Below are 25,751 nucleotides of genomic sequence, written 5' to 3'. Positions count from 1 at the left end.
GTCCCTTCATGGTGTAGTGGTTTTGCACGTTGGGCCAGTATTACAGAGGTCCGTGGTTCGATTCCCGGCGAAGGTGGTTGCTAATTTTTCATCTTTCCTGCTTCAAAAAAATACCTAAATGTCTCTACAGTGGCGCCAGAACTAAAAGGGCATTGGATGAGGATTCTGCACATCCAGGATTTGCCGATTGGGTCCCCTAAAAAACCCCAGTCGCCCTTTAAAAAAAGGGGAGTATATAAGGTAGTCCTCCCTCTTTCTTAGCGTGCCTTCATGGTGTAGTGGTTCTGCACGCTGGGCAAGTATTCCAGAGATCCGTGGTTCGATTCCAGGCAAAGGCTGTTGCTAATTTTTCATCTTGCATGCTTCCAAAAAATACCGAACGCCTCTATAGGTTGCTCATTAAGAGAAAGGCTTCAGTTCTCAAAATTTTGAGTTCAGGTTCCAAATTAGCTATGCCATTAGCGTTATGCAAACCATGTGACATAGCCTAGATCTAGAAGTGATGCAGTCCAGAAAAATTATTACTATTTTTAGAATGGAGAAGAGGGGTAATTAAGGACTATTGCTAGTTTAAATTATAATTTTTAGATGTACGTATGTTTTATTGAGTTTACATATTAGGAATACTCTTAATACCCAAATTAAATTTTTCTTTTTACTTAGGAGAATCGCTATGGTTAGAAAACTGACTGAGTAGGTATATTTTTTTTACTAGTCACATTCTTCTGAATTTTGAGAACTGAAACCTTTCTTTTAATAAGCAACCTGAGCCAAAACCTTTTTTTGGTGAGTCTCCATATTGGATAATTGTGCACTTTTTCTTTTACCTGTATTGCTGATAGGACGCTACTTTGCTAGCTTAGCCTCTGCCAATTATTGTCCCTTGTTCTAAAACTGTAACCTGTATAAAATCGTGGCGTGCGTAGCGCACCCGCAATGATGATGTGAAAGGAAAAATAACATATGTCCTCAGCATTATTCCACACAAAGTGCTGCCACACTTGCACACACACATGCACAATACACATTTAATTTTGTATTATTATTATAAATTTTAATATTATATGGTAATATTGTTATAATAATTATATCTTTGGCATAACTTGAGCATACAAGATATTTGTCTACCTTGAATTTTAATTTTTGTGTATTTAGGTTTTTTCAATATCAAGTGTACGATGTAAAAGCATCTTCATGACCATAAAATTAAATTTTAACTTTGATTTGTCACACAATATTAAAATAGTTATCTTTTTTAAGGAACAGAGGCTTTTACATGTAATTGTATATGGGCATCTCCCCTGCCATCAACAATTTATTATGCTGATTTGCATTGTAGAGGACATGCCCATTTGTGTCAAAGTTTACTATTGTGTATTGTTTGTTATGTATATCAATTAATCCATTGCTCTTCAATTTGAAGCTATTTTTGTTTTATTATGAGTAGGTATGTATTAAATGTAATGCAATTTCATATCTATGTTTTTGAAACAGTTTTATATTGATAATAACATTAAGTTTTTACAAAAGATTGAATTTTTACAACAAACTGTGAAAATTTTGGAGGTGATATCAAGATATCTTTTTAAGAACTTGAACATAAGACATCTTGAATACAATTTTTTTTTTTTGTCTTTTCAAGAACTTTAGAGACTGTCAGTTTGAATTTTTTGTTTTCATATTTCCGAATTGCATTTTTTTTATATATTCTGATATTGAAGTTGGATATTTTTTAGGTTTTTATATATCTAAATATTAGAAAGTTTATGAACCAAATGACAGGACATAGTGAAACATCAAGGCTGTGCCTCTGAAGCCCTTCATTTGCTTTCTCATATCAACTGCGTATATTGTATAAAATTTCCATTGTTTTAGAACTGTAATCTGTATAAAATTTTGGAATGCATAAGCAGATCCACAATGATGATGTGAAATGAAAAGTACTATGTTTCCTCAGAATTCATTATCCAGAAATAAAATTATATACGATATATACTATAAATAATGAATAATAAAATTATATGTGGAATCATCTGTCTTCTAGTGCCATCCTTCCAATATGCAGTAAAGCCTGTCCAAATTATAATATAGAACCATCGTCAATCTGTTGTAGCTTTCTCCAAGTCATCCTAGTACATATATATATGTATAATTTAAAGTAAAGTAGAAAGAACAAACAATAAAAGACCTTAAAATTAAGAAGCAGTAAATGAGCTAATTGACCATTTACTGCTTCTTAATTTTATTTTTAACTGAATTAATTAGTTAATACTTTTACTATGTTTTAAATATATCTTAATTAGGTTTGCATATAGCTTATTATTATTGTTGATTTTTATTTGTAAATAATCAAATGTTACATTTTTCTCTTTTAACACATTTCATTGCAGCTAATTTTGCTTAAGTTTAAGTTTTTGCAGAACCACAATATTTAAGCAGCTTTTTTAGCATTCGTACTAGAATTTATATATATATACAGTCAAAAGTCGTTAATCCGGACTCGTCGGGACTTCGGCGATTCCGGATTATCGATTTTTCCGGATTATAGATCATCAGTTTAAATCTCGTAAGATGGCATGCAGAAATTCTAAAATTAAAAATATGAAACCGTAATTTATGAAATAAAGAGCAATTATGATCTAAACAATATCAAAATTTACAAAAAAAAAAAAAAAAAGCTTAATATTTATTTGTTTATTTTATTAAACATTTCTTTCAATGTAAATTGTTTAAGTTGCTTCATTTTATGTGATAATACTTTCTCTTTAATTCTATAAACAGACATAATTTCTTGTTTAGTTACAAAGTTCCGCTGTTGAAGTCCTATAATTGCTGTGTTGAGAATACCGACTAATTTGTCAATCGAAATGTTTTCGTTTTCAATAACCTTTGGGTCACTTTCTTCACTCGGAAGCGAATTATAATGACCAGGAACTTGATTTAAATCATATCAAAGACGGAGTACATCGAGATGAAATACTACACTTAATAAAGGAATTATAAGCCAAATAAAATATAAACCATCTGCCCTGAAGATAAGGATAGTGCTGACAGATCAACTTCCAATCCGCGTGAAATTGATAAACAGATTTTGGATTTCAAAACATACTTTCGCTTTGTAGATACAAATTACATATTAGTAAATATATATCGGAAATTCTATTTGACATAATCGAAAGTTCAAGCTTACTTTTATGAAATTGCTCTAACAGTCTGCAAAAAATAATAAGCCGGATCGAATTCGAAGATTAAGGAACAACGCAATTTGCAACATTAACTGAATTTTTAGCTTAGCTTATACCTCCGTTGCACATTAAACGCGCATGCGCACAAACATATTCGCAGATGTAAAGGTCTTACGCGCAGTCTTAAACGCCTGTGCGCATCCGTGAACGCGACGCATGCGCAGAAAGTTTGTAGCTTTGAGGTCCGGATTATAGATCATTCCGGATTATGGGTGTCCGAATTAACGACTTTTGACTGTATATACGAAGCAACATGCTTTGTAAAACCTGTAAGGCTAATGCTACTCCTCCTCCTTCTACTTCTAAACACAATCACTATGAAAGACTTACAATTGCATCTACCAAATTAACTGTAAAGAAGGTTCCCTCACGTATATTGGTCAGATAAAAAACCCTCTCAACCTCAGAATTAATAACCATAGATCTCATATCAAAAAATTTAAAAATAACAACAATAATAGCACAAAAAATAGACAGCACACAGCAATACTTGAGCATTATCATTTACATAATTTTGATAACATAGAAATTAATGTGCTTGATATTGTACCAAACACAAAACTTAGACTGTTTAAGGAATCAATTTACATACTTCAAAAAAAGTCACTTTATCCTTACGGACTAAATGCCTATCTAAGTAATACCACCAATAGACAGTCAAAAATCTCTATATATGGAAAATTCAGATTTTTTAGCAGTACTACTACCAGAGGATCGAGAGGAGGTGATTCCAAAAGCAAAAATTTTCTTTCGACACAAGATCTCAAATCAATTATTAATAATCTTAATTCCTACCTTGAACATAAATAATTCGCTAAAAACGCCATAAAACTTCTTCATACCTTCAAGAATACTACCTTATGGAATCTGATTAAAATAATCAATCAACCTTCTCAATGTTTTCAAATAGTCAAAGATCTGATTATTGACTTTTGCAATTTTAAACTTAAGAATAGTAATTTTTTTCACAAAAAACTTTTTTCACTATTCAGTTCAAGCACCCTTCTTACGATCAGCTAAAAATACCTAGCATATTTAAAAAGTATCAACACTTGCTTCCTGACCAACAACTTCAAATTAAACCCTGTTTTAAATTTGAAAAGACCTTAGGTCAACTTGTTATCAACCACCACCTTATACAAGGAAATAGCATATGTAATTGCCGAATGCCTGTCTACAATAAATATGTCGATCCTTTCCACCAGCATGTTATTACTGGAGATCTCAATATAATTGAAGATATAGAATTATGGACCCTTATGCAACTTCGCACCAAATTTCGTCCTACTTTTGGTATTAATAAACACTTTTGCCTCAAACAATTCAATAATGATCTTGATAAATTTATCATATTAGCTAGTAATAGATCCAATATGCCTACTACAACTTTTCTTGAATGGAAAGCTGCACTAATTAAAGAATTTCAACATTTGCTTTTCAAGTCACCTTATTTCAACTCTTTACACAATAAAAAGCATCTAGAGGATCTTATTCAAAAACTGCAAGATAACTTTATCATTACAAAGATTGACAAAGCCAGCATCAATTTTAGTGTTATTTGTAAACAGTTTTACTTCAAGCTTCTGCATATTCAAAAACTGCAAGATAACTTTATCATTACAAAGATTGACAAAGCCAGCATCAATTTTAGTGTTATTTGTAAAGAGTTTTACTTCAAGCTTCTGCATAATGAGTTAAATTCCACATGCACTTACCAAAAAATTACTACCAGCACTAAGATTCTTCTCAATAAATTTAACGCACTACATAAAAGACTTAAAATACATCCCCAGAAATATAAAAACAGGTTTGCAAATCTCCATGCACTACCAAAATTTCATAAGCCTCCGATAAAATTCAGGTTCATAGCTAATAGTACCAGAAGTTATCTTAAAGAAATAGATTTTCTTTTTGCACAAAAACTTCTACTAATACGTGACCTTATTAATAACTATGATTTTAAGAATCTGCATTGCAACTGGATGATTTCAAGTAACGAACTAATTCTGAAAACTATAAATTTACTCAAAATAGACCATATCCAATGCTACGACTTTGAAAACCTCTATACTACCTTACCACTAGAAGAAATATTTACAAGCTTACTTGATCTTCCAGATTTATTTCCGCAAATTTCTACCATTATAACCAACGAAAAATGGCAACTTTTCCTCTCCAGCGTGCTTTTCAATAATTTTATTCAATTTAACAATAGCATCTTGAAACAAATAAAGGGAATTCCAATGGGAGGTAATTTTTCCAGTTCTGTCTGTGAATTATTCCTTTTTACAAAAGAATTGACCTTTGTCCGTTCACCCAGTAAAGAAGAACATAAATTTTACCAACACATCTATAGATATATTGATGATGTCATTGCATTTAATAACTATAACAAAATAGAAGTTGCTAATATTTACCCTATATGCTTAAAACTAAATAATACCAATACAGTGCAACATAGTGTAGTGTATCTTGATTTACATATTATTGATTACAATTTTATCAAAGTTTACGACAAAAGAAGAGAATTTAATTTTTCAACACTAAAATTAACCAACTCGAATTCAAATATTTCCAAAAGAGTCATCCTTAACACAATTTATTCACAGCTACTCAGAATAAAAAGCATTTGCAATACTACAAAACACCTTCAAGAAGAAATACTATACTTCATAACTATCTTGAAAAATAACCGCATTCCTCATAAAATAATTACAAATGCCTTAAAAAAAGCTGGCATTAGCCTTACCAATTTTTAGATTTTTTGAGTTAGATAGTGATATTTTATGCTTAAAGCCCAAAGGGACGGTATAAAGTGGATGGCTGATTCAGAGAATCTAATGTAAAAATGTACATATAATTCTTGTCACTACATTTTCTTTCCTCCAAAAAATTTTGGCACAATACTTTTAGTGCTATTGTTTAAATAGTTTTAAATTACTTTAATGGCCAATTTTACTACTTTTATTAACAAATCGAGCCTTTTCGTTTTTCATCGTAGCTTGATCGCCCTCTAGCTTGAAGAATTACGACTTTTATTAACAAATGACTGTTTTTTCCTTTTTACTCTTACTTTTGTGGCCATGTTGAGTAGTTTTAGCTGAATTAGCCATTTTCACTTCTTGAAGCATTTTTTTCTTCAAACAACCTGACTGATGCCATTTTGTAATCTTTCCACGTCTTCCCGAGACTCCCGACCCCCCTTTGAAAATTGGGGATGAGTTACAGCTAACGGACAGTCTAATCGCATTGGCTACTGCCCAGAGATATTGCTCCCCGCTACTTACGTCACATGACGAGTGGGATGGCGATAAAGGACACTGAGGGGAATTGCAACCCCTTTTCAACTAGTTGAGTAGTTTTAGCTGAATTAGCCATTTTCACTTCTTGAAGCATTTTTTTCTTCAAACAACCTGACTGACACCATTTTGTAATCTTTCCACGTCTTCCCGAGACTCCCGACCCCCCTTTGAAAATTGGGGATGAGTTACAGCTAACGGACAGTCTAATCGCATTGGCTACTCCCCAGAGATATTGTTCCCCGCTACTTACATCACATGACGAGTGGGATGGCGATAAAGGACACTGAGGGGAATTGCAACCCCTTTCAACTTGTTCCACAATGGAGGACTCTACATAACCACAGGTCTGTTTTTTCAGTTTCTTTTACAAAAAATTTGTTCTTGGTCTTAGCAAGACCCACTGTGTTTGTTTTCGTTTAAATTTAATTTCAGTTTTCTAAAATTTATAAAGGTATTATTATTTAATCTAGCAGGTCCAGCCCGTAAGTTATTGTATTTTTTGACTAATAGCAGACAGCTATTTATTTTTATTTTTCTTAATTCTTGTAAATCGGAATTGTTTTTAGTTCTTTTAACACCTTAATGTGTCATTTTGTGCGGACGCATCGGGAAATTGGAACAGAGAATTGAGACTAATAAATTTTCTAAGACAATTCGATTATTTAATTAAAATTTGTAACGCAAAAGTTTCAATTGTCTGTTTCGACGAAACGCGTAATGGAGTTAGCTTAATTCGACGTCCAGCTAGAAATTTCCCTTGAAAAGCCAGGTTGAACTTCGGATTAAGCTAATTTGCCATTTTCCGCTTTGTATTTTTGTATTTTTTTATATGTTATATTAGTTTTATGTTTTACTTGTACCATCGATTGGTTTTTCTATGTTTTAACTTTACACTTGTCACATCGATTGGTATTTACTGTATTTTTGCAGTTACTAGTTTCCAAAGATTAGTATTTTACTGTGTTTAATTTAACGTGTAGCATATTTTTCACCCTTCAATGACATTGTTTTTTTAAAAAAATGTGTTGAACTTTTCTTGGAGCCACAGCTCCTGGTAACTTTTTGGCGAGCTTTCTACAATTTCTCTTATCTTTAATTTTGCAGCATATTGCGCAAAAACATTATTTAGACAAAATTGGTCTTACGTTATTGTACTAACTACCTTGCTTGTTAATTTTATATATATATATTACTTCTTATTTAATTATTTTCTTTTTTCCACTATATATATATATATATATATATATATATACATTAGTCATGGATTTGTAAAATTTTTTGATTGATGGTAATGGCTTGACAATTTTTTCCCTTTTATCTTTGGTTTTAAAACTTAATTTTCTTATCATTTAATTGAGCAATTTTACCTCTGTTATCATGTTTTTTTGGTTTTTATTTTTCATTACAAAAAGAAAAAAAAAAAAAAAAATCTTTAGAATTTCTAAGAAATTTTACTTATTAAATTCATAATTATAACTGTCTTTCTCCACATATTGACTCCTTTTACTGTGCATTTAAATTGAACTGTGTCGTAAAATGTAAGGTATTCATTTTCTTTTGAGTGTTGCTGAGACAGGTTATATCTTGATCAATGCTTTTTTTAAAAATTTCTTTCAATTTAAAAAGAAAAACATAATTTTCAATTTAGTTGTTGATTACTATAATTTTTGAAATTCTTCTAAATATAATTCAGAAATTTAGCTCTGTTGATAATTCTCTGAGTGCTGTTTGGCAAAAACCAAACAGTTATCAACTTTGTTATTTTATTTTCGTGTCTGTTTTAATTTAGTTTCAGGATTAATTTCCACTCTATGCTTCATTTTTTTATTTGTCCTTTCTTTCATGTTAGGTAACTTTCTGCTTTTGATGATTTTATATCCTATTTTAAGCTTCTTGAGAAATACTCGGAATATTCTGAAGCTTTTGAACCTTAATAAATAATTATATTACTAATAAAGAAGCTTGCAGATGAGCAGGCTGCAGTCAAAGCAAAATTTAGAAGTTCTATGTACCTCTGAAAAGTAAATATCTAAAAACATATCAATATGAATCAAATCAGTTCTTTCTTTCTAAGCAACAACCTATTTATAAATAATTTTTATGTTGACAAACCAGGAAAAAAACTTTCTACACTTCAAGTTAGGTATGACTTTTTGACTTAAATTTAATGTAATATAACTTTTTCTTAATAACAATTAAAGAATTAATGTGGCAATAACATATTGTGCCAGTTATCCTAACCTGAAACAAATAAGCTGGCAACAGCAGCTATTTATTTAAAATGCTGACATTAAGGAAAACTTTTCGACATACAATGATGTCACATGCAATTGTGTGTTTTCTTCAACGTCAGAATATGACCTTATATTATAATAATTATGTTTCACTTTTTTCAATTCTATTTTTATTTCATCTTTTGTAAAACTTAAAAATTTTTTATTAACAAACTCTACAATTTGAAAGCGAGCAGTGGCAACACTTTTCAATATAAAGTGAATTTTTATCTCCTGTGCACAAGACTATTGCGACTGGGAAAAATAAGTGTGAAAAATTTGTATTTTCTTAGTTCTTATTTAATATCTCAGCTGATTAAAGTCATACGAAGATGTGAATGGTCGAAATGGCTTCCACAAATTTTTGGAATCCGAGGGGGTACCTCTCCTGAAACTCAACTCCTTGCTGTTCTGGAGGAGATAATGCCACAAACAAACAAGCAGACGTGCACAGATTTTAATAGCATAGATTACATGTTTAATTGTTTGATTCTCACGTGAATGCAAGTTTTATTACCAGTTATATTCAAATTTCATAGCATTATTAGATATAGTATAATTATTTTCCTCTGGGTATTTTTAGTTTGTATGCATACTTATCCTTTTTTTTTTTTTTTTTAAATTAAAAATAGCTGAACTTAAAGTGCAAGAAACTACTGGTGGAAAGACTGCTCATGAATGTAAGCAGAGAGATGAAGAAGTTGCTAGAAAGAAAGCAGAGGAGGAAGAACGAAGAGCACAAGCAAAAATGTAATTATTTACATATAATTATTATTTTATTTCCTGAGAAGCGTGTATATTTCAGCACTTGATTTAGAAATATTTTAACAAATACTACATATATATGAATTAAATTATTTTACTTTGAAAAGCACATATATATGAATATAAATTGATGTGTTTTTTAATCAGTATTTCAGGTCAAAATATTCTTTGGTTAAACATAATGATCGAGTATTCTCTGAGGGTTTTATCAATGTCAAATTAACACTTTTAATTATTATATATTTTTTAATCTTGAAAACCACATGTAATTTGATGTGAGTGTTTATATTTATATTGTTTCTGAATCAGGTTAATTAATTTATTATTTCAAACAACAACCTATTTCCCTCTGTGAATGGAATTATACCTGCCAAGAAACTAATAATAATTAATAGTCCTTGTTTTATTCTTAAATGCAGTTTGTTAAAGACATTTCTTTATAAGCAAAGAATATGGATAGACATTATTTATTAATTTAATAAAAATATTTCAGAGATTGTATGTTTTACAACTAATTGGTCATACGCAATTTAAGGTTTCCAATGATAATTTTATTTATAGTAAGAAATCATAAACAATTTTTTTATAGGATGTGTTTATAAAGCTTTGACAGTACCCTTATATTAAAAATGTGACTTGAGTAGCTTTTTCTTTTTTAGATTTATAGAATATTTTCATAATTTATGCATTTGAAAAAGACTTTATTCTTCTATGACTTAAATTTTGCTGTTACTTCCTTGTATGAAGTAAAGAAAGTATTGTAATCATGAAAAATTTTGGGTATGATATTTCAATGAAAATATTCATTCTGACTAATCTGAAATCTATTTGAACGATGTTTGACATCTGTAGGTATGGACAGAATAAAGGACTTTTTTTTTCCAAAGTGGATATTAAAGTCAGAATTTAGAAGAGATTTTTTTCATGACATCTATATGTGTATATGTATATATCTCGGCGAGAGTTAATCTCACATAACTAAAAAATGTAGGCATAGAATGTTTGATTTTGTATATGGGCCTGTAATGTAGTTGTTCACCTCCCTTTTTCATTTCAGTTGGTCTCACCAAATGTATTTATATACGAGGGCTATCCAGAAAGTAGATTACGTTTTGGAATAAAAAAATAAACAAAGTATAGGAAACAAATTTTATTATATACAGATGAAAGCCACACTCAAATACTACTTTTCTACATAGTCACCATACAAATTAAGGCATTTATCGTAGCGATGTACGAGCTTGGAAATTCCTTCGTCGAAAAATTCGGCCGCCTGCGCCTTCAACCACTTCGTTACCTCTTCTTGCAGCTGTGCATCGTCATCAAAACGCTGCATAGCCAGCCACTTCTTCATTGCTGGGAATAGGTGGAAGTCGCTCGGTGCCAGGTCGGGACTGTACGGCGGATGAGGAAACAACTCCCACTTAAAAGATTCAAGAACTTTACGAGTGACATTTGCCGTGTGGGGCCGGGCGTTGTCGTGAATCAACAAGATCTTAGAGCTCAACATTCCTCTGCGCTTGTTTTGAATTGCTCTTCTGAGTTTTTGGAGAGTTTGGCAATACCTTTGAGAGTTTATTGTAGTGCCTCTTTCCAGGAAGTCCACCAAAATTACACCTTTTCTGTCCCAAAAAACAGTCGCCATCATCTTCCTTGCCGACATTGTTTGCATGCATTTCTTGGGTTTTTGGGGAGAACTTGTGTGCCCCCACTGCATTGATTGCAATTTCGTTTCACAGTTCACATGTTTCACCCATGTTTCGTCACCAGTAACGATGCGATCGAGTAAAGAGTCACCATCCTTATGGTAAGCATCCAAAAAGTTCAACGCTGCAGCCATTCGCTGATTTTTGTGGTCCTCTGTCAAGATTTTTGGAATCCATCTTGCACAAAACTTGTGGTAACCAAGCTTTTCGCTGATGATTTCATGCAACAAACTTCGCGAAATTTGTGGAAAACTCAAAGAAAGTTCCGTTATTGTGAAATTTCGATTTTCACGGACTTTAGCATCGACTTTTTCGAGAAGTTCGGCGGTCACTATGCTGGGTCTCCCACTTCGATCTTCGTCGTGAACATTGGTTCGGCCATTTTGAAATCTTATGACCCACTGACGCACTCCACCTTCAGTGATAATGTTGTCCCCATACACTTCACGAAGCTGCCGATAGATTTCTATCGGTTTACAGTTTTTTGCAGTCAGAAACCTTATTACTGAGCGCACCTCGCAGCTCGCGGGATTTTCAATTAACGCAGACATTTCAAACCGTCACAGTATCTGAATGGAGCACAGCACGAACCTCTCACTAGCACGGCTAGATGCAGACTGAGCTGCGCAACGCTCTGACCCCAAGATGGCCGCGCTAGCCCCGCCCCTAGCGGACACAGACGGAAACGTAATCTACTTCCTGGATGGCCCTCGTATATATGTGCAAGATATAACAAAATATGATAGTTGTTTTTACAAAATAATTGGTGACCTCAAAATTAACATTCTAGATTTGGTGCTCTCTCCCTAAATTCATCTGTTCTCCCGGATTCGAGATTTTTCTATGTTACTATGCTCTATTAATAATCTTTTACTTTGTCTAAAATGAAATAATTTTATTCTATCAATAAACTAATCTTTTTCTTTGTCAAAAATAAAATGATTTTATTCAATTAATAAAGTAATCCTTTTTCTTTATCTAAAATAATTTTCATTGACATATTTAAAAGTTTTTATTTTGGTTTCAAAATTCCATCTTTTGTTCCAAATTTTAGCCTTTCGAGTGATTACTTTCTAGCCAAGGTCTTTTAATTTCACCAATGAAACATGTATGTCACTACTGTAATGAATCTCATAGTTTCGATTAGTGTCTAATGAGAGCGCTCGAAGTTTTTAATTACTTCTTGTGAGTTTTAATTAGGTCTTTTCAACTATGTTTTATAATTTCATTAACGTTTTAAATTCTTTAGATTTATATGCTATATGTTTAAAGGTAAAAATTTTGATTTAAATTTTTTTCACTGAAGTTATTTTATTATTTCACTTACATTTCTTCAATTCTTTAAATAAAATAGAATTCTCTTTATTAACGGTACAAGATTCTAATTAGAATTTACTTCATTTTTTCCTTGCTTTGGGAAAGGGCCAGGATTTCCGGGTGAACTATTGTAATTAAAATACATTGAAACAGTTCATTGGATAATTCTGGGTACAGAAAAGTAAGGATTTTTGTAGAAGAGAGATGTCAACTGATTTCAAACCCCCCCCCCCCCCGATTAAGTGTTATTGAAATTGGTTGAATTCCTCTTCTGTTTTGTTCATTTTTCTTTAAACTTGATTAATTTTTTAATGGGGTTTTGCTTGTTTAAAAAGTTTTGGTTTTAACATTTTAAAAATTTTTTGTTGCATTTACAGGATTATTTGAAATTTATTAATTATGAATTTCAATTTTCGGTCTTTTTGAAAAATTAGTTCTAAATTTCTCACTTTATGTCTTTAATAATTTTTCAGCAGCTTAATGCACGAAAATTCTAAGCATGTTTACATTTTGTTTTTAAAAAAGTTGTTCTGTAATTATATATATGTATACCTCTTTGTTCCTGAATTTTAATTTCAATATTTCCTTTCTGAATATTAAAATTAATACATTTTTGGGCTATGTCATTTCTAAATTAATCTGTGTCACATCCCTTGCATAATGCTGATGGCATAGCTAATTTGAAACTTAACTCAAAATTTTGAGAACTGAAACCTTTTTAACCTAAACCAAAACCTTTTATTGGTGAGCTTCCGTATTGGATGAATGCACGTTTTAACTTCTGCTTATGTTCTTGTGACGGTATTTCGTCGTGCTCTCTTCCCATTACAACAGTATCGAAATAGTAAATGTTCTTGAATAGGCACAATTAGAGTGCCAAGTACATTTTGGCTACAAATATCAATTGAAATAAAAATGAAGATCTGGCTTTGCTGCCAGTTTCATATTTATTGTGGATTACTTCTAAGTTTGTTTTTATTACATATATATGCATATTACCCAGCTCAGTTATACTCTGTTACCCAGCTTAGTGAGGTCAGTTTTTTTTTATTTATTTTTGTGTGATAATAAATTGTGCATATTTTACTTTGAAAGTCATTGCATTACATTGTTTTTATGCCTTTAGTTAATTTGTGTGCAATATTTGTAGAATTATCAACAATTTAAAAGTTTACATGGTGCTAGGCCTACCACGAGGCAACTATTTCTTTATATTTGAAACTCTTAATAGAAATAGTGAGTTTCAGTCAGTGTAGCAACTTCAGTGTCTTTCCCCCAATGGGACCAAAAGTTAATTTTCAATTTTGTGTGCTGAAAATTTTGCCTTCATGCCTGCTGGATGAATTTCTTGTTTTGGTAGAAATCCAAATTTTATTTGTGAAAATTGTTCTTTTAACTGTTTTTACGTGTATTTAGTGTTTTATGTTTTTCAGTATTTTGCAATATTTAATGAAGATGTTTTGAGTGTTTAAGAATTTTTGCCTTGACTCAAAGGGAGAACTGAATTAATTGAATGAAAAATATATCTCTAATGAAATTTGAGAAAAGATGTTTAAATGAAATGCAACAAAAAACTGGTATAATTTAAAGGCCATACAAGGAAGTCATGGGGGCCACATCAGATATTTTTATTAATATTTATATGTGTAATAGTGCTTTAATGATGTGCTGTAAAACAAAAGTAATTTTAAGAACCTGATATCATATATATCTTTGTTTATAAGAAACATTTATGGAGTTCCCAGAAATGTGTATTTTAAGTAAATTTTGGCTTAAGTGTAAATTTTGATGTAAATGGGTGGTTTTAAAATTAAAATGGTTTCCAAATCTAAAAATTTGCTGTCTACTTACACTTTTTATTGTGTCTGGTTTAGTTAAAATGTGCACTAAATGTTGTGTATTAACTATCTACAGGGGTTGGACAAAAATATGGAAACACCTTTAAAAAAACATGTTTCTTTGCTTAATATGGTGTAGGAAACCCGTTGACATCCAAGACAGCTTGCAGTCTTCTCGGAATGGATAAGTACAGTTCCTGTATGTTTACCAAGGGAATATTATACCATTCTTCCTGCAAAATGGTGGCAAGTTCAGATGACGATGTTGGCGGTGGATAACGAGAATGCTCTTTCTGTTCCAATGTAGACCACAAAGGTTCGATAAGATTCAGGTCTGGTGACTGTGGTGGCCAAGGGAGATGGGACAACTCATCCTCGTGCTCAGAAAACCAGTCCTGGACAATGTGAGCTGTGTGAACAGGGGCTTTGTCGTCTTGGAAGACACCATCACCATCAGGGAACAAAGTTTGTACCATGAGATGAACTTGATCGGCCAAAATGTTCACATAAGTCTTGGCAGTCATGTGCCCTGACACACTTATCATGGGGCTAGCAGAGAACCACGATATGGCTGCCCAAACCATAACAGAACCCCCGCCATGTTTCACTCTTGGCAACAAGCAGTCTGTATTATAGGCTTGAGATGGCGTTCTCCAGACGGCCAGAAGTGGGGAAACAATGTGAAAGAAGACTCGTCAGACCATATTACTCGCTTCCACTGCTCTATAGTCCAGGCTTTATGACTTAAACACCACCTTTTCCTGTTACGGGCATTAGCATCACTGATGAGTGGCTTCTCAATTGCAGCACGGCCAGCAATTCCCTGTTTATGAAGCTCCCTTCTAATTGTTTTGGTATGCACAGGGTTAGGTAACACAACATTCATTTCAGCAGTAACTTTTGCAGCTGTGGTCTTCTTATTTTTCGTCACAATTGCCCTTATGATCGTCTATCATGATCACTCAGGACACACTTTCGTCCGCGCTGTGATTTAGCAGATGATGTTTTTCCGCTTTTCAAATATGCGGAACAAATCTTCGATACAGTACCTCTTGAAACACTAAACACCTCGGCTACCTTGCTTACGGAAGCACCTACCATACATGCTCCAACAATTTGCCCATGTTTGAAGTCTGTTAACTCTGACATAATGCAATGACAACCTCACATAACAGTACTCCGACAACAACTGAACTGTTTAGCACATTTACGAAATTGTATAGGTGGCGTCAGTAGTCAAAAACGCCAGCGCCACCTACATATTTCATTAAAATCAATCTTTCTTTTCAAACATGCATTTAACAAGGTGTTTCCATATTTTTGTCCATCCACTGTATTTCTGTATAATGATTTTATATTAACAAAACTGCAGCTTTTAATTCTCTATATTTAACATTAATCTTAAATAATTTCTTTGAGTTTCGAAAGTAATGTTCTGCATATAATCATGACCCTTAGGACAGCCACTGTTTACATTAGCATTCAAATAATTTTTCGTAGTCATCTAGTATGAGATCTACAGTTTTTAAATGGCAACATTAGAATTGGTTGTTGTTTTAATTGTGTATTTTCCCACTATTTTATTGCACATTCAAACTTAAAAATAACGTTTTAATGGTGTCATTTAATAAATAAATAATTAATTAAAAGTGGATATTGCAGTCTTATTATCTGAACAGTTATTGCATGATGTTATTAATTTTAGATATATTGTAATCTTTGTAGGGAAAAGATGAAAGATCAGAGATCATGTATCATTACTGAAATTTTGCAAACAGAGAATGATTATATTTCAAATTTGAAATTGCTGCAAAGTACATTTTTAAAGAACTCTAATGAAGCAAAAGTAAGTGACTTTCTTTAGTGTAACTCTTTGATCTTTGAGAACATAGAAAGAATGAGTTTTAGAACTCCCGCTCCCTCCCAGAAAAACTGTCATAATTTTCAAATTTTATAAATATGTACCTAATTTTATGTTGATAGCTTTCTTGCTTATTAATAATGAAGGAATTTTCTCTTAATTGATTATTTACATAAATTTTTAATCAAATCTGATTCTTACTTACGTAAGGGTCTTCCAACCCTGCTGTTAACATTTCTTAAAAAAGTATGAATCTGCTCATATATAAATATATACATGTAACCCTCGTATAACACGGTAGATAGGTTCCTAGAAAATGCTGTGTTGTGTGAAACCGTGTTGTATGAGACCCAGAGGCAGTATAAAAAGGGGGTTACGTTCCTAAAACTTATTGAACACAAATTTTTTTAATAATCCATAAACAACTTAATTTTTATTAAAATATATATGTATGTACAACACAAAACAAAAATTATTACTTATTTTAATTTAACGCAACTTTAGCTTAATAAATTTTTTTGTTGCCATTGCTCAGTATAATCAACAGAGAACGTTCTTTTGGTGGAATGAGATTGCTTTTACAGTCAGAATTTCTTTCTTTGTTTAAAGTTCCGGCACTTTCTTCTCTCTTTTAAAAATTTGTAATTTTATTTTGCTTAGTAGTTCTTACCAGGTCATTTAAAATTTCTTGGTATAGAGCTAAAAGAGAGACAGTTACGCAACTCCCTTTTGGATTTTTGGCTTATTTCAGCGGAAGGGTCTGCACTAAAAAAAAAAAAAATAACTTGAGATTTTCAGCTAAGCGTAGGCCTTCTTTTAATTTTTTTAATGTTCACAATCTCCATCAGTGGTAGTGTCCTCAGAATCGATTTGATTTACAGCTTCCAATGCCATTTTTATCAAATCTTCGTCAATTTCTTGTTCTGCTAATAAATCTCGAACGTCCTCAATAGCCATTTTCACAAAACCTTTGCCTCTGATTGATTTAGCAAGTTCTAATATGCCACTCATTTCATTTTCTGACGATTCACACACATTTAATATTTCAACTGAAGAGGGTCATATCTTCTTCTAACATGCATTTAACGTTTTTGCTTTCAGTTCTTTCAGCAACAAAGATATGATGTCAATTCAGTTCTTGATTGAAAATGTCTTCCGAGCTTCCATTACATTAATCGATTTTGAATCGGTTATGTCTAAAATCTACTTTAATGCTCTTCTCATGTAATATGTTTTAAAGGTATAAATAATACCTTGATCTAATGTTTGGAGTAACGAAGTAGTGTTAGGTGGTAGGAACAGTAGTTTGACATTGAGATGATTCAAATCTTGTGGGTGACATGGAGCATTATCTAATAGTAATAAGGCTCCTTGAAGCTCAAATTTTTCTGCCTTAATTAACGTTCAGTGTCTGGCAAAAAGCAGTTTAAAAACCAGTCTTTAAATATATTCCCAACTACCCAAGCTCTTGGATTTGCTTTCCAATATACTGGTAAGTTGTTTTTATTTTCTCCTTTAAGTGCAAGTGGATTTAAAGATATAAAAATTAACAAGGGATTTGTTAACATTTTGAAGTCCAATGTTATACTAAATAGCGTTAGACAATTTTTAGACCTTAAGTCATGATGCAGTTTTTTTTTTTTTTTTTTTTCTTTTTTCGATATAAAGATTCTACTAGGCATTTTTGTTCCACCAAAGCCCAGTTTTGTCAGCATCGAAAACTTGAACTGCTGTGTATCCTTGTTTTGTAATAGTTTGAAATTTTTCAGGAAATGTCCTAGCAGCTTCATAATCAGCTGATGCAGATTTTCCTTGAATTCTTATGTTATGAATTGCAAAGCACTTTTTGAAATTTTCAAACCAACATTTACTTACCAGAAAATCTGGGTTTACAGAAGGTTCTCCATGTTCTTTCTTATGCTTAAAAATTTTGAGTGCTAACAAAAATTTTTTTGACAGCTGTCATCAATCCAAATGCTGAATGCCTTTTCAATCTTCTCAATTACTGGCGCCTGCAGAGGCAAACTACACATTTGGCGAATGTCAAAGATCCTACAGAAACTGCACTTCTTATTTCTTTTTCATTTTTCTTAATAGTCCAAACTGTTTCTTCATTCCAATTAAAACTTTTCCCAATGTGAGATGCCTTTTCTCCTTTAAAAAGACGGTCCAAGATTTATATCTGTACTTCTAAAAAAATGAATTTCCTTTTAAACTTTCTTTGTTTTTTTTTTGTTTTTTTTTTTTTTTTAACTTTATTGGACATGTCTGGGGACTGAAAATTAATGTCTTAAAGACGAAAAATTTATTCTTTAACAAGCCGTGGCTCGACGCAGACTGCTGACTAGCAGTGCGAGACACTTTTGTTTTCAGCCATGAAGACGAGGATTCAAATTTTGGAAACCAAATGTGCAGGTTGTGCGTTTTAGAGCACTTATTGTGACTTCATGTTGTTCACCTTCTGCAATAGTAAAGTTTCTTCATTGTTATCTGAGGACATTTGTTCATCTGTGGACATTTGTTCATCTGTGGACATTTGTTCTTACGACTACCAGATCTTGGAATAACTGGCTGAATTTACGAAACAAGGATTCTTATGTGTTAAATTACTATATGAGTGCTTTGCACAATATGGAAAAATTTTGTGCGGAGTTCGTTAAATTTCTTCGGATTGCTTGGGCAATTTTATCATGTTAGAGCAAAACCATGTTATAGGAAAACCGTGTTGTAGGAGGGTTATCGCAATTTATGAATCGTGTTATAGGATGCCGTGTTGTAGGAGGTCTACCTGTAATAGGAAAAATTTAAATAGATATGATATAAGTTATAAAAGATAGACAGTTAAAAAATTGTTAAAAATAATGAAACATGGCATTATTTAGAAAATCATTAAGTAAATTATTTTACATAACAAAAATACGAAATAATGAAAAGGGTAAAAAAAAAGATACCAATTTTGGCTATCAGTACACAGTATCTTAAAATGGAAAGTTATGTAGATAAAACAGAAATTTAATCTTTGCTAAATAAAGAAATCTTTGAAAAACAAGATCTGAATATTCATCATATTTTCATACAAGAACTTGGAACCACTTTGTAAGCAGTGAACTGGTTACTAGAAAGCTTGGTCAAGGGTGGCCAAGAGTAAAAAAATGCATTTGAAGATCATTTTCTGTCATAGTCAGCTCAAAGAAATTTTGAAGCAGTTACAAGAGAGTTGTAAAATTCGTAACTCAACAACCCTGAGTTTAGGATAGATTTAGTCAAGATTTCAATCGATTTCGAGAGCAAAAAGGTACAAGTCCCTTAAAAAGGTACAGCAAAGTAATCTGCAAGATTGGAAAGCAGTGGGGGCAACAGTCATATTTATACTCCACAGAACGAGAATGTATCACAATCTGGCAGCAAAAATAGTAACCAAATTAAAAAAATTAAGTTCATTGGGTTTTAACCCTTTCCAGTAGGTAGTCTAGTTAGGCCTAGAGGAGTGCACAAGTAAAATTTTGTGAAGATAGCACTTATTGTTTTAATTCTGTGGGTGTGCCCAAAGTGGCACATTGATTGAATAGAGCTTCGAAAAGAGTGCTGAAACTAGCATTGTTGTCAATGAACTGACTGATGAGATGCGGAGAAACAAAGAATACAGACTCTCAGTTGTCCTAGATTATCAGTGAGTCTAGGGTTTGCCATTCAGTTTGCCTAAAGAGATTCAGTTTCAAAAGTGATTTTAGGCAAGATTTCAAGGTAAAAATTTAAAACTAATATAGAACAAGGAGATTGGCATACAGCCAAAAAAGTAACATAGAAATTTCTTTTCAAACAATTCCTTTTATACCCTAAAAAAAATCTGGAAGATTTCTTTAAAAAATAAACATGGCTAAAAAAAAATGGTTTTTTAAAAAAAATAAACATGGTCTTAAAAAACTAAACATGGCTAAAATATATGGACTGGTTTGTGTTGAGTTGCCATCTACTATAAATAAAGAAGATTCAGAGTAACCTATAGTAACCTATAAATCCGTTTTCATTCAGTTTTTCTGTGCGTACAGAAGGAAATTTTTAGGTGTATCCCGACCAGACACACTGTGCCGCAAAGGGTTAAAAGCGTTAAGAAGGACTCCAAGTCATTAGCTAAACAAGATAAATCTTTGTGAATGGCTTCAAGAAATTCCAAGTCACCAATTGAAGAAGCTTTTTGAATAATTTTTACAAAGTGAAAATTATGATTATATTTCCAACAATGACTAGCTATTGAAAACTTGTCAGTTTTGCCTTTTCAGACATAAGTTTCATGTTCCTTGACGTGAATATTGAAAGCCCTTTTAGTTTGGCCGATATGTCTCAAAGCACACTGACACAATATACTGTACATTCTTCAGGAATTAAAGTCAGAAATGGAATCTTTAAGAGTTGAACCATGGATTTTATTGATAGGCAAGAAAAAGAATTGAAAATTGAACTTGTGGAGAATGTATGCAATTTTATAACTGGCAGAAGGATGAAATGGAAACATCGCAAGGTTATTAATGGTAGTTCCAATAGCAGAATGTCTTCTCTGATGGTAAGCTGAAAGTTTTTAAAGGCTTTAAATCAATGACCATGGGAGAAAATCCTTGGTCAATTGCCACTGATCAAGGATTGACCAGATCTTGAGACTTGATCTCGGGAAATTGAGTTCATTAACAAGCAAAGTTTCTGAGGAACAAACTGTGAGAGTGCAAAATACATAAAAGTTAAAAAGAAACCATTTTTTGCTTAGCCTGATGACATGACTCAGCGTGGGACGGTAAACAAATGGAAAAGGGTTTACAGTAAACAGTAGTACTGAAATCAAATTCATTGTTTGAATTTCAAAGATGGGAGGGGAATTGTCAGATTCAATTTCAAAAGTGGACCAGATGGTTGGATTAATTTAATTCATACTAGATAAAATGATGGATAAATCTTCTTTATTAGCATCAAAAACGTGGAAGTGTCATCTGTGTAACGACTCCAGAGATGAAAAGATACCTTCTCAAATAAATTGGCCTCAAAAATGGTGCACATAGATGTCAGAAAATACAGGACTGAGGGGATTACCTAAAGCTAATCCGTCAATTTGGCAATAATATTCATTTTGGAGGACGAAGTGTGTTTGACCTAAAGAGATTTTAATAAGGGAAATTAACCCTTCAGTTTCAGTATGTGTGAAATGGAATTTTCGAAGCCTAGTTTCAAGACAATTTAGTGCTCCTTCGACTCTAACATCAGTAAACAGTGATTTAACATTAAAAAAAAAAAAAAAAAAAAAAAAAAAAAACATAATGGAATGCAGGGGAGAAAAATCTTTCAGTTTATCAACAACTAATAAGAATTTTTTACCCTGTAAATATTGTTAGAAAGTAAAGGAGAAAATCTGGAAACTAAATATGTGGCTAAAGGATATAATGCTGTTCCTAAGTTCCTGCTGTTACTACCAATGCGAAAAGACATTTTCAAAAATGAAGTATATGAAATCGCAATTCAGATCATTTTTAGAAGATGACCATTTGCAAACAACTTTGGTGGTAGGAAGTATTAATTTTAAACTCCAGTATGTTTAAATATTATCTCAGGGAAAAAAAAAAAAAGATACGTTCTTGACATTAAAAATTGTAATCTGTTAAATATTGTTTTTAATATGTAAATATAAATCCTTTATTCTTTTTTTAGAGAGGGGTAAGTGTCAGTGAAATATATATAAATATTATATAAAAGAATCACCTAAATGAACTTTGGGGAGGGGGCTAGCTGTATGAGAAAATTACCCATTCATATCTTCATATGTTTGCTACTTCGCCCACCAAGACTAAAATTTTTACAATCTGCCCTTTCTCGAAAAATTTTGCTGAACCCTATGTTAGACAATTAGAAAGTATAGATGAAGTGCAAAATCCTTTTACTTATTATGCGACAATTTTTGCAAATTTTTCTGTGTATACCTTCTATGGATTCTAATTATTTTACAGCACTATATAAATTTAATAGAAACTCAGAGGTATAGAAGAATGTTATAATTTTTTTAAATATTTTATCTGTTAATACTACTTATTATAGAAAGGAAAGTTTCTTTAAAAAGAAACTAATACTGTAAAGGCCCTTATTTTCGCGAGCTCGTAGTAATCGCGAAAATTTAAGCCTTGCGAAATACTTTTTTTCCCCCCCTCAAATAATAATAAAAAATCAGAAATTTTTCACTTACCCGAAATTTAATGATTTATTGCACAGTTACAAGCTTTTTCTTAAAAACTTTAAAACAATAAAATTAACAGAAGGCAGCTCATTCACTTAGAATACTATTTATACCAGCTTCTTTGAAGCCATTCAAAATTATCTCATGTTTGGCTTCAATACCGTTAAATACGCACACAAGCCAAGAAGCGTGAATCGGTTGTATTCTTTTTCCTCTAGAAATTGAAGCTCATTAGAATATCACTCAATAAACTCTTTCTTGAGCAAATGCTTGAACTCGCCGTTTAGACGGAAATGGGGGGGGGACGAACTTTTCGGACAAAAGGAAGTTTCTTAAAATGCTTTATGCAAAAGATGTACTTTTGGAATTTTTCAACTTTCTCAACTTTACTTAGGTACTTTTGAAAATTTTCAACTTTTATTCTGTTCATATAAAATTCGCGAAATTTTCAGCTCGCAAAATCACCGATATATTCATTTTCGCGAAAATTACAGCCCACGAAAATAAGGGCCTTTACAGTATATCAGTAGTTTAACACACTTTATTAAAAGTTGTTTTCTTTCTGGGTGGTCTTTCATTGACAATTTTCTAAGAAATATTTTCCTTTATTCATATTATAAATACAGAAAATTGGCAGAATGTTGATGGCACTAATCCATTCTATCGTCCTTGAACAAAAAGAGAGATTTTCGAAATAAATGGCATTCAGTTGATTTTTATCTGCTAGATTATTTATTAGCTTTAACAGATAAAAACGCAGTTTGGAAATGCCATTTAAATATTAAACCAGGTTCTCAATTTTAAATAATATTTTACACAACCTTAAGTATAATTTTTATCTGAAGACTTTGCATAATGTTTTTTAGTAATAAATAGATCTAAAAATTTCCCAGAAGAAAAGAATGAGATTTATTTAATTTAATTAATTTTTAACCACGCTTTTGATAACAAAATAAAATCTCTGTCTTACATTCAATCATAATGTTGTTTTTTTAAAATAACCTTTTTACTTGTGGAATTTAATTTTTATTGATTGGTTTTTGCCCAAGGAGAAAGGAATAAATGTTTTCACTTTATTTGGAAATTTGGATGAAGTTATTGATGTTGCTGATCGCCTTTTAAGGAGACTGAAAAAACAAAAGGACTCCCAAAATTCAGAAATGATAGGTCAGTATTACTACTACTTTCCTACTACTTTAATTAATGGGATATATTAGTATATTAAAAGTGTCATATTGTTTTGATAATTTGAGCCATATCAACTTACAGTACAAAGTCTGAGATCCGGACTCGTTCAGACATCCGTGATTCCGGATTTGGGATTTCTCCGGATATTAGATCATCAGTTTAAATCAAGTAAGATGGTATGTAGAAATTATAAAATTAAAAATATGAAATGGTGATTTAAGAAATATTGAAGCATTTATGATTTATAGTGTAACAAAATTTACAACAAAAAAAGCTTAATATTTATTCATTTACTTTATTAAACATTTCTTTAAATCTAAGTGTTGTTTAAGTTGCTTCATTTTTTTTTTTCCCCCCGCTAAATTTTCTTTTTTATTCCGTAGACAGACAAAAATTTTTGTTAACTTTCTAAAGCTGGCGGTACAACTGTAGTACCACAAAATTTACTTGCTTTTAAGCTGGCTATGGTACAACTGTTGTACCAGCCTTTCTTTCCCCCTTTTAGAGTAACCGTTTATCTTTAGAATCTCTAGGTGGTCCAGTTTCCTGTGTCAGAGCAGGCCCTGGCTATGCATTTTGTTCCATTATTATAAAATGTAAGGGGAATAATTATTTAAATTATACTTATCAGATTTTTTTTACCCTTAATTTCAACAATACATATTCCAAAACTCTTCTTTATTACTTTTTTAAGTACACATCTCATAGAAATTGCTTTACTATACCTTTTAGCAGATTGCTTTCCAGTACGAACAATTCTTGCTTAACTAGTTTTATAACGTATTTGTCAACAAGATGTCAATTTATTTTTACAATTCAATGTTAAGGTTATTATATATTTAGATGATATTTATAATCATTATAAATTTAGATACATTTAATAATTAGATTTTTTCACAGTAACTTTTACAGTTGTTTATGAATGAATAAATCCTTCGTTTCAAATACATATGTAAGTAATTTAATAAATATTTATGTATTTTTGTTAAATGCAGATACATGCTTTTTGCAAGCACATGCATAAATACCATTTTTCATTTCCGGCATGTCGAAATCTTTAATTTCTGTGCATTCACTATATTTTTCAAGTAAAATAATTTACACTAATTTTAAAAAAGTTACAATAATATGTGGATGGGAAAAAAGTTTATTTTATTTAAAACATTTTGGCGTTTGGAACATAAAATAAAAGTAGCGAATACTGTATCAAGGGTATCGAAAGATGTATACAATTTTAAAGGTACGGTGAGGTATTTTTCATTCTTTAAGCATAAAATTTTTTCTAAAATCTATATATTTTTTAGTTCAACAGCTTAGAATTTTATAAAACAAATTCATAATCAAAATCGCTGTTGTTAGTTATCGAAAAATAACCATGATGTAATTTTTGCGTAAATGTCACTAAACTGTACAAATTGCTATTATCCATCACACTAGGAATGTTTCTTTTATGCAGAAGTGTCCCATTTTGCAAGTTGTACGAAATACTATCAGAGCGCTGTCAAGCGAGCTTCTGAAGTAAACAAAACACACCCCATCTGGTGACGGAAGCTTCGGAGCGATGCTTCACTTCTAATGCCGATTTGGCCACTCCTTCCTTTCTTAGCTCCATGATTCTAATCATCTAATATTAATGAATATTATTATGAATTCCTTATCATTATTTCATTAAATTATTCATTACTATTATTTTATTAATAAAAATAGATTATCAAATATTACATTCTGACCTATAGGCACATAAAACTACTTCATATTTGTTATATTTTGCGAAGTTCTATTCTTGTTTCCTAATTTCTAGTAGAAACAAAGACATAAAATTCACATATTATTACTGAGATTGATCAGAAATAGTAAATGTTATAGAGCTTAAATTAAATCAAAATAAACCTCGAAAAAGTCGCAAATAGACTAATGTCCAGAGTCCGACAAACATGTAAATTTTACTTCATTGATGGATGGGACAAATGACCAGAGAACAGTAAAAGAGGGGCAAAAGTGTTTTGGATCGTGCTGTCCTAAAGGTTTTTTATGAGAATTTAAGC

At 31.7% G+C, this 25,751-nt stretch overlaps 1 protein-coding gene across 3 annotated transcripts in view; it reads left to right on the top strand.

Moving 5' to 3' along the window:
• LOC118180927 (dynamin-binding protein-like) overlaps nucleotides 1-25,751 on the top strand; it is a 223,125-nt gene that overhangs the window by 122,815 nt on the left and 74,559 nt on the right. For all 3 annotated transcript variants that reach the window (XM_085820798.1, XM_085820800.1, XM_085820799.1), the window contains 3 exons: nucleotides 9,453-9,570; nucleotides 16,172-16,292; nucleotides 23,568-23,685. In XM_085820798.1, coding sequence (XP_085676924.1) covers nucleotides 9,453-9,570; nucleotides 16,172-16,292; nucleotides 23,568-23,685 — 357 coding nt within the window. The remainder of the gene's footprint in view (nucleotides 1-9,452; nucleotides 9,571-16,171; nucleotides 16,293-23,567; nucleotides 23,686-25,751) is intronic.

This window comes from Stegodyphus dumicola, chromosome 7 (assembly GCF_044657685.1).
Source record: "Stegodyphus dumicola isolate Sdum_Otavi_A_Nest chromosome 7, ASM4465768v1".
Taxonomy (NCBI): domain Eukaryota; kingdom Metazoa; phylum Arthropoda; class Arachnida; order Araneae; family Eresidae; genus Stegodyphus; species Stegodyphus dumicola.
This window is presented reverse-complemented; position numbering and strand designations above follow the sequence as displayed.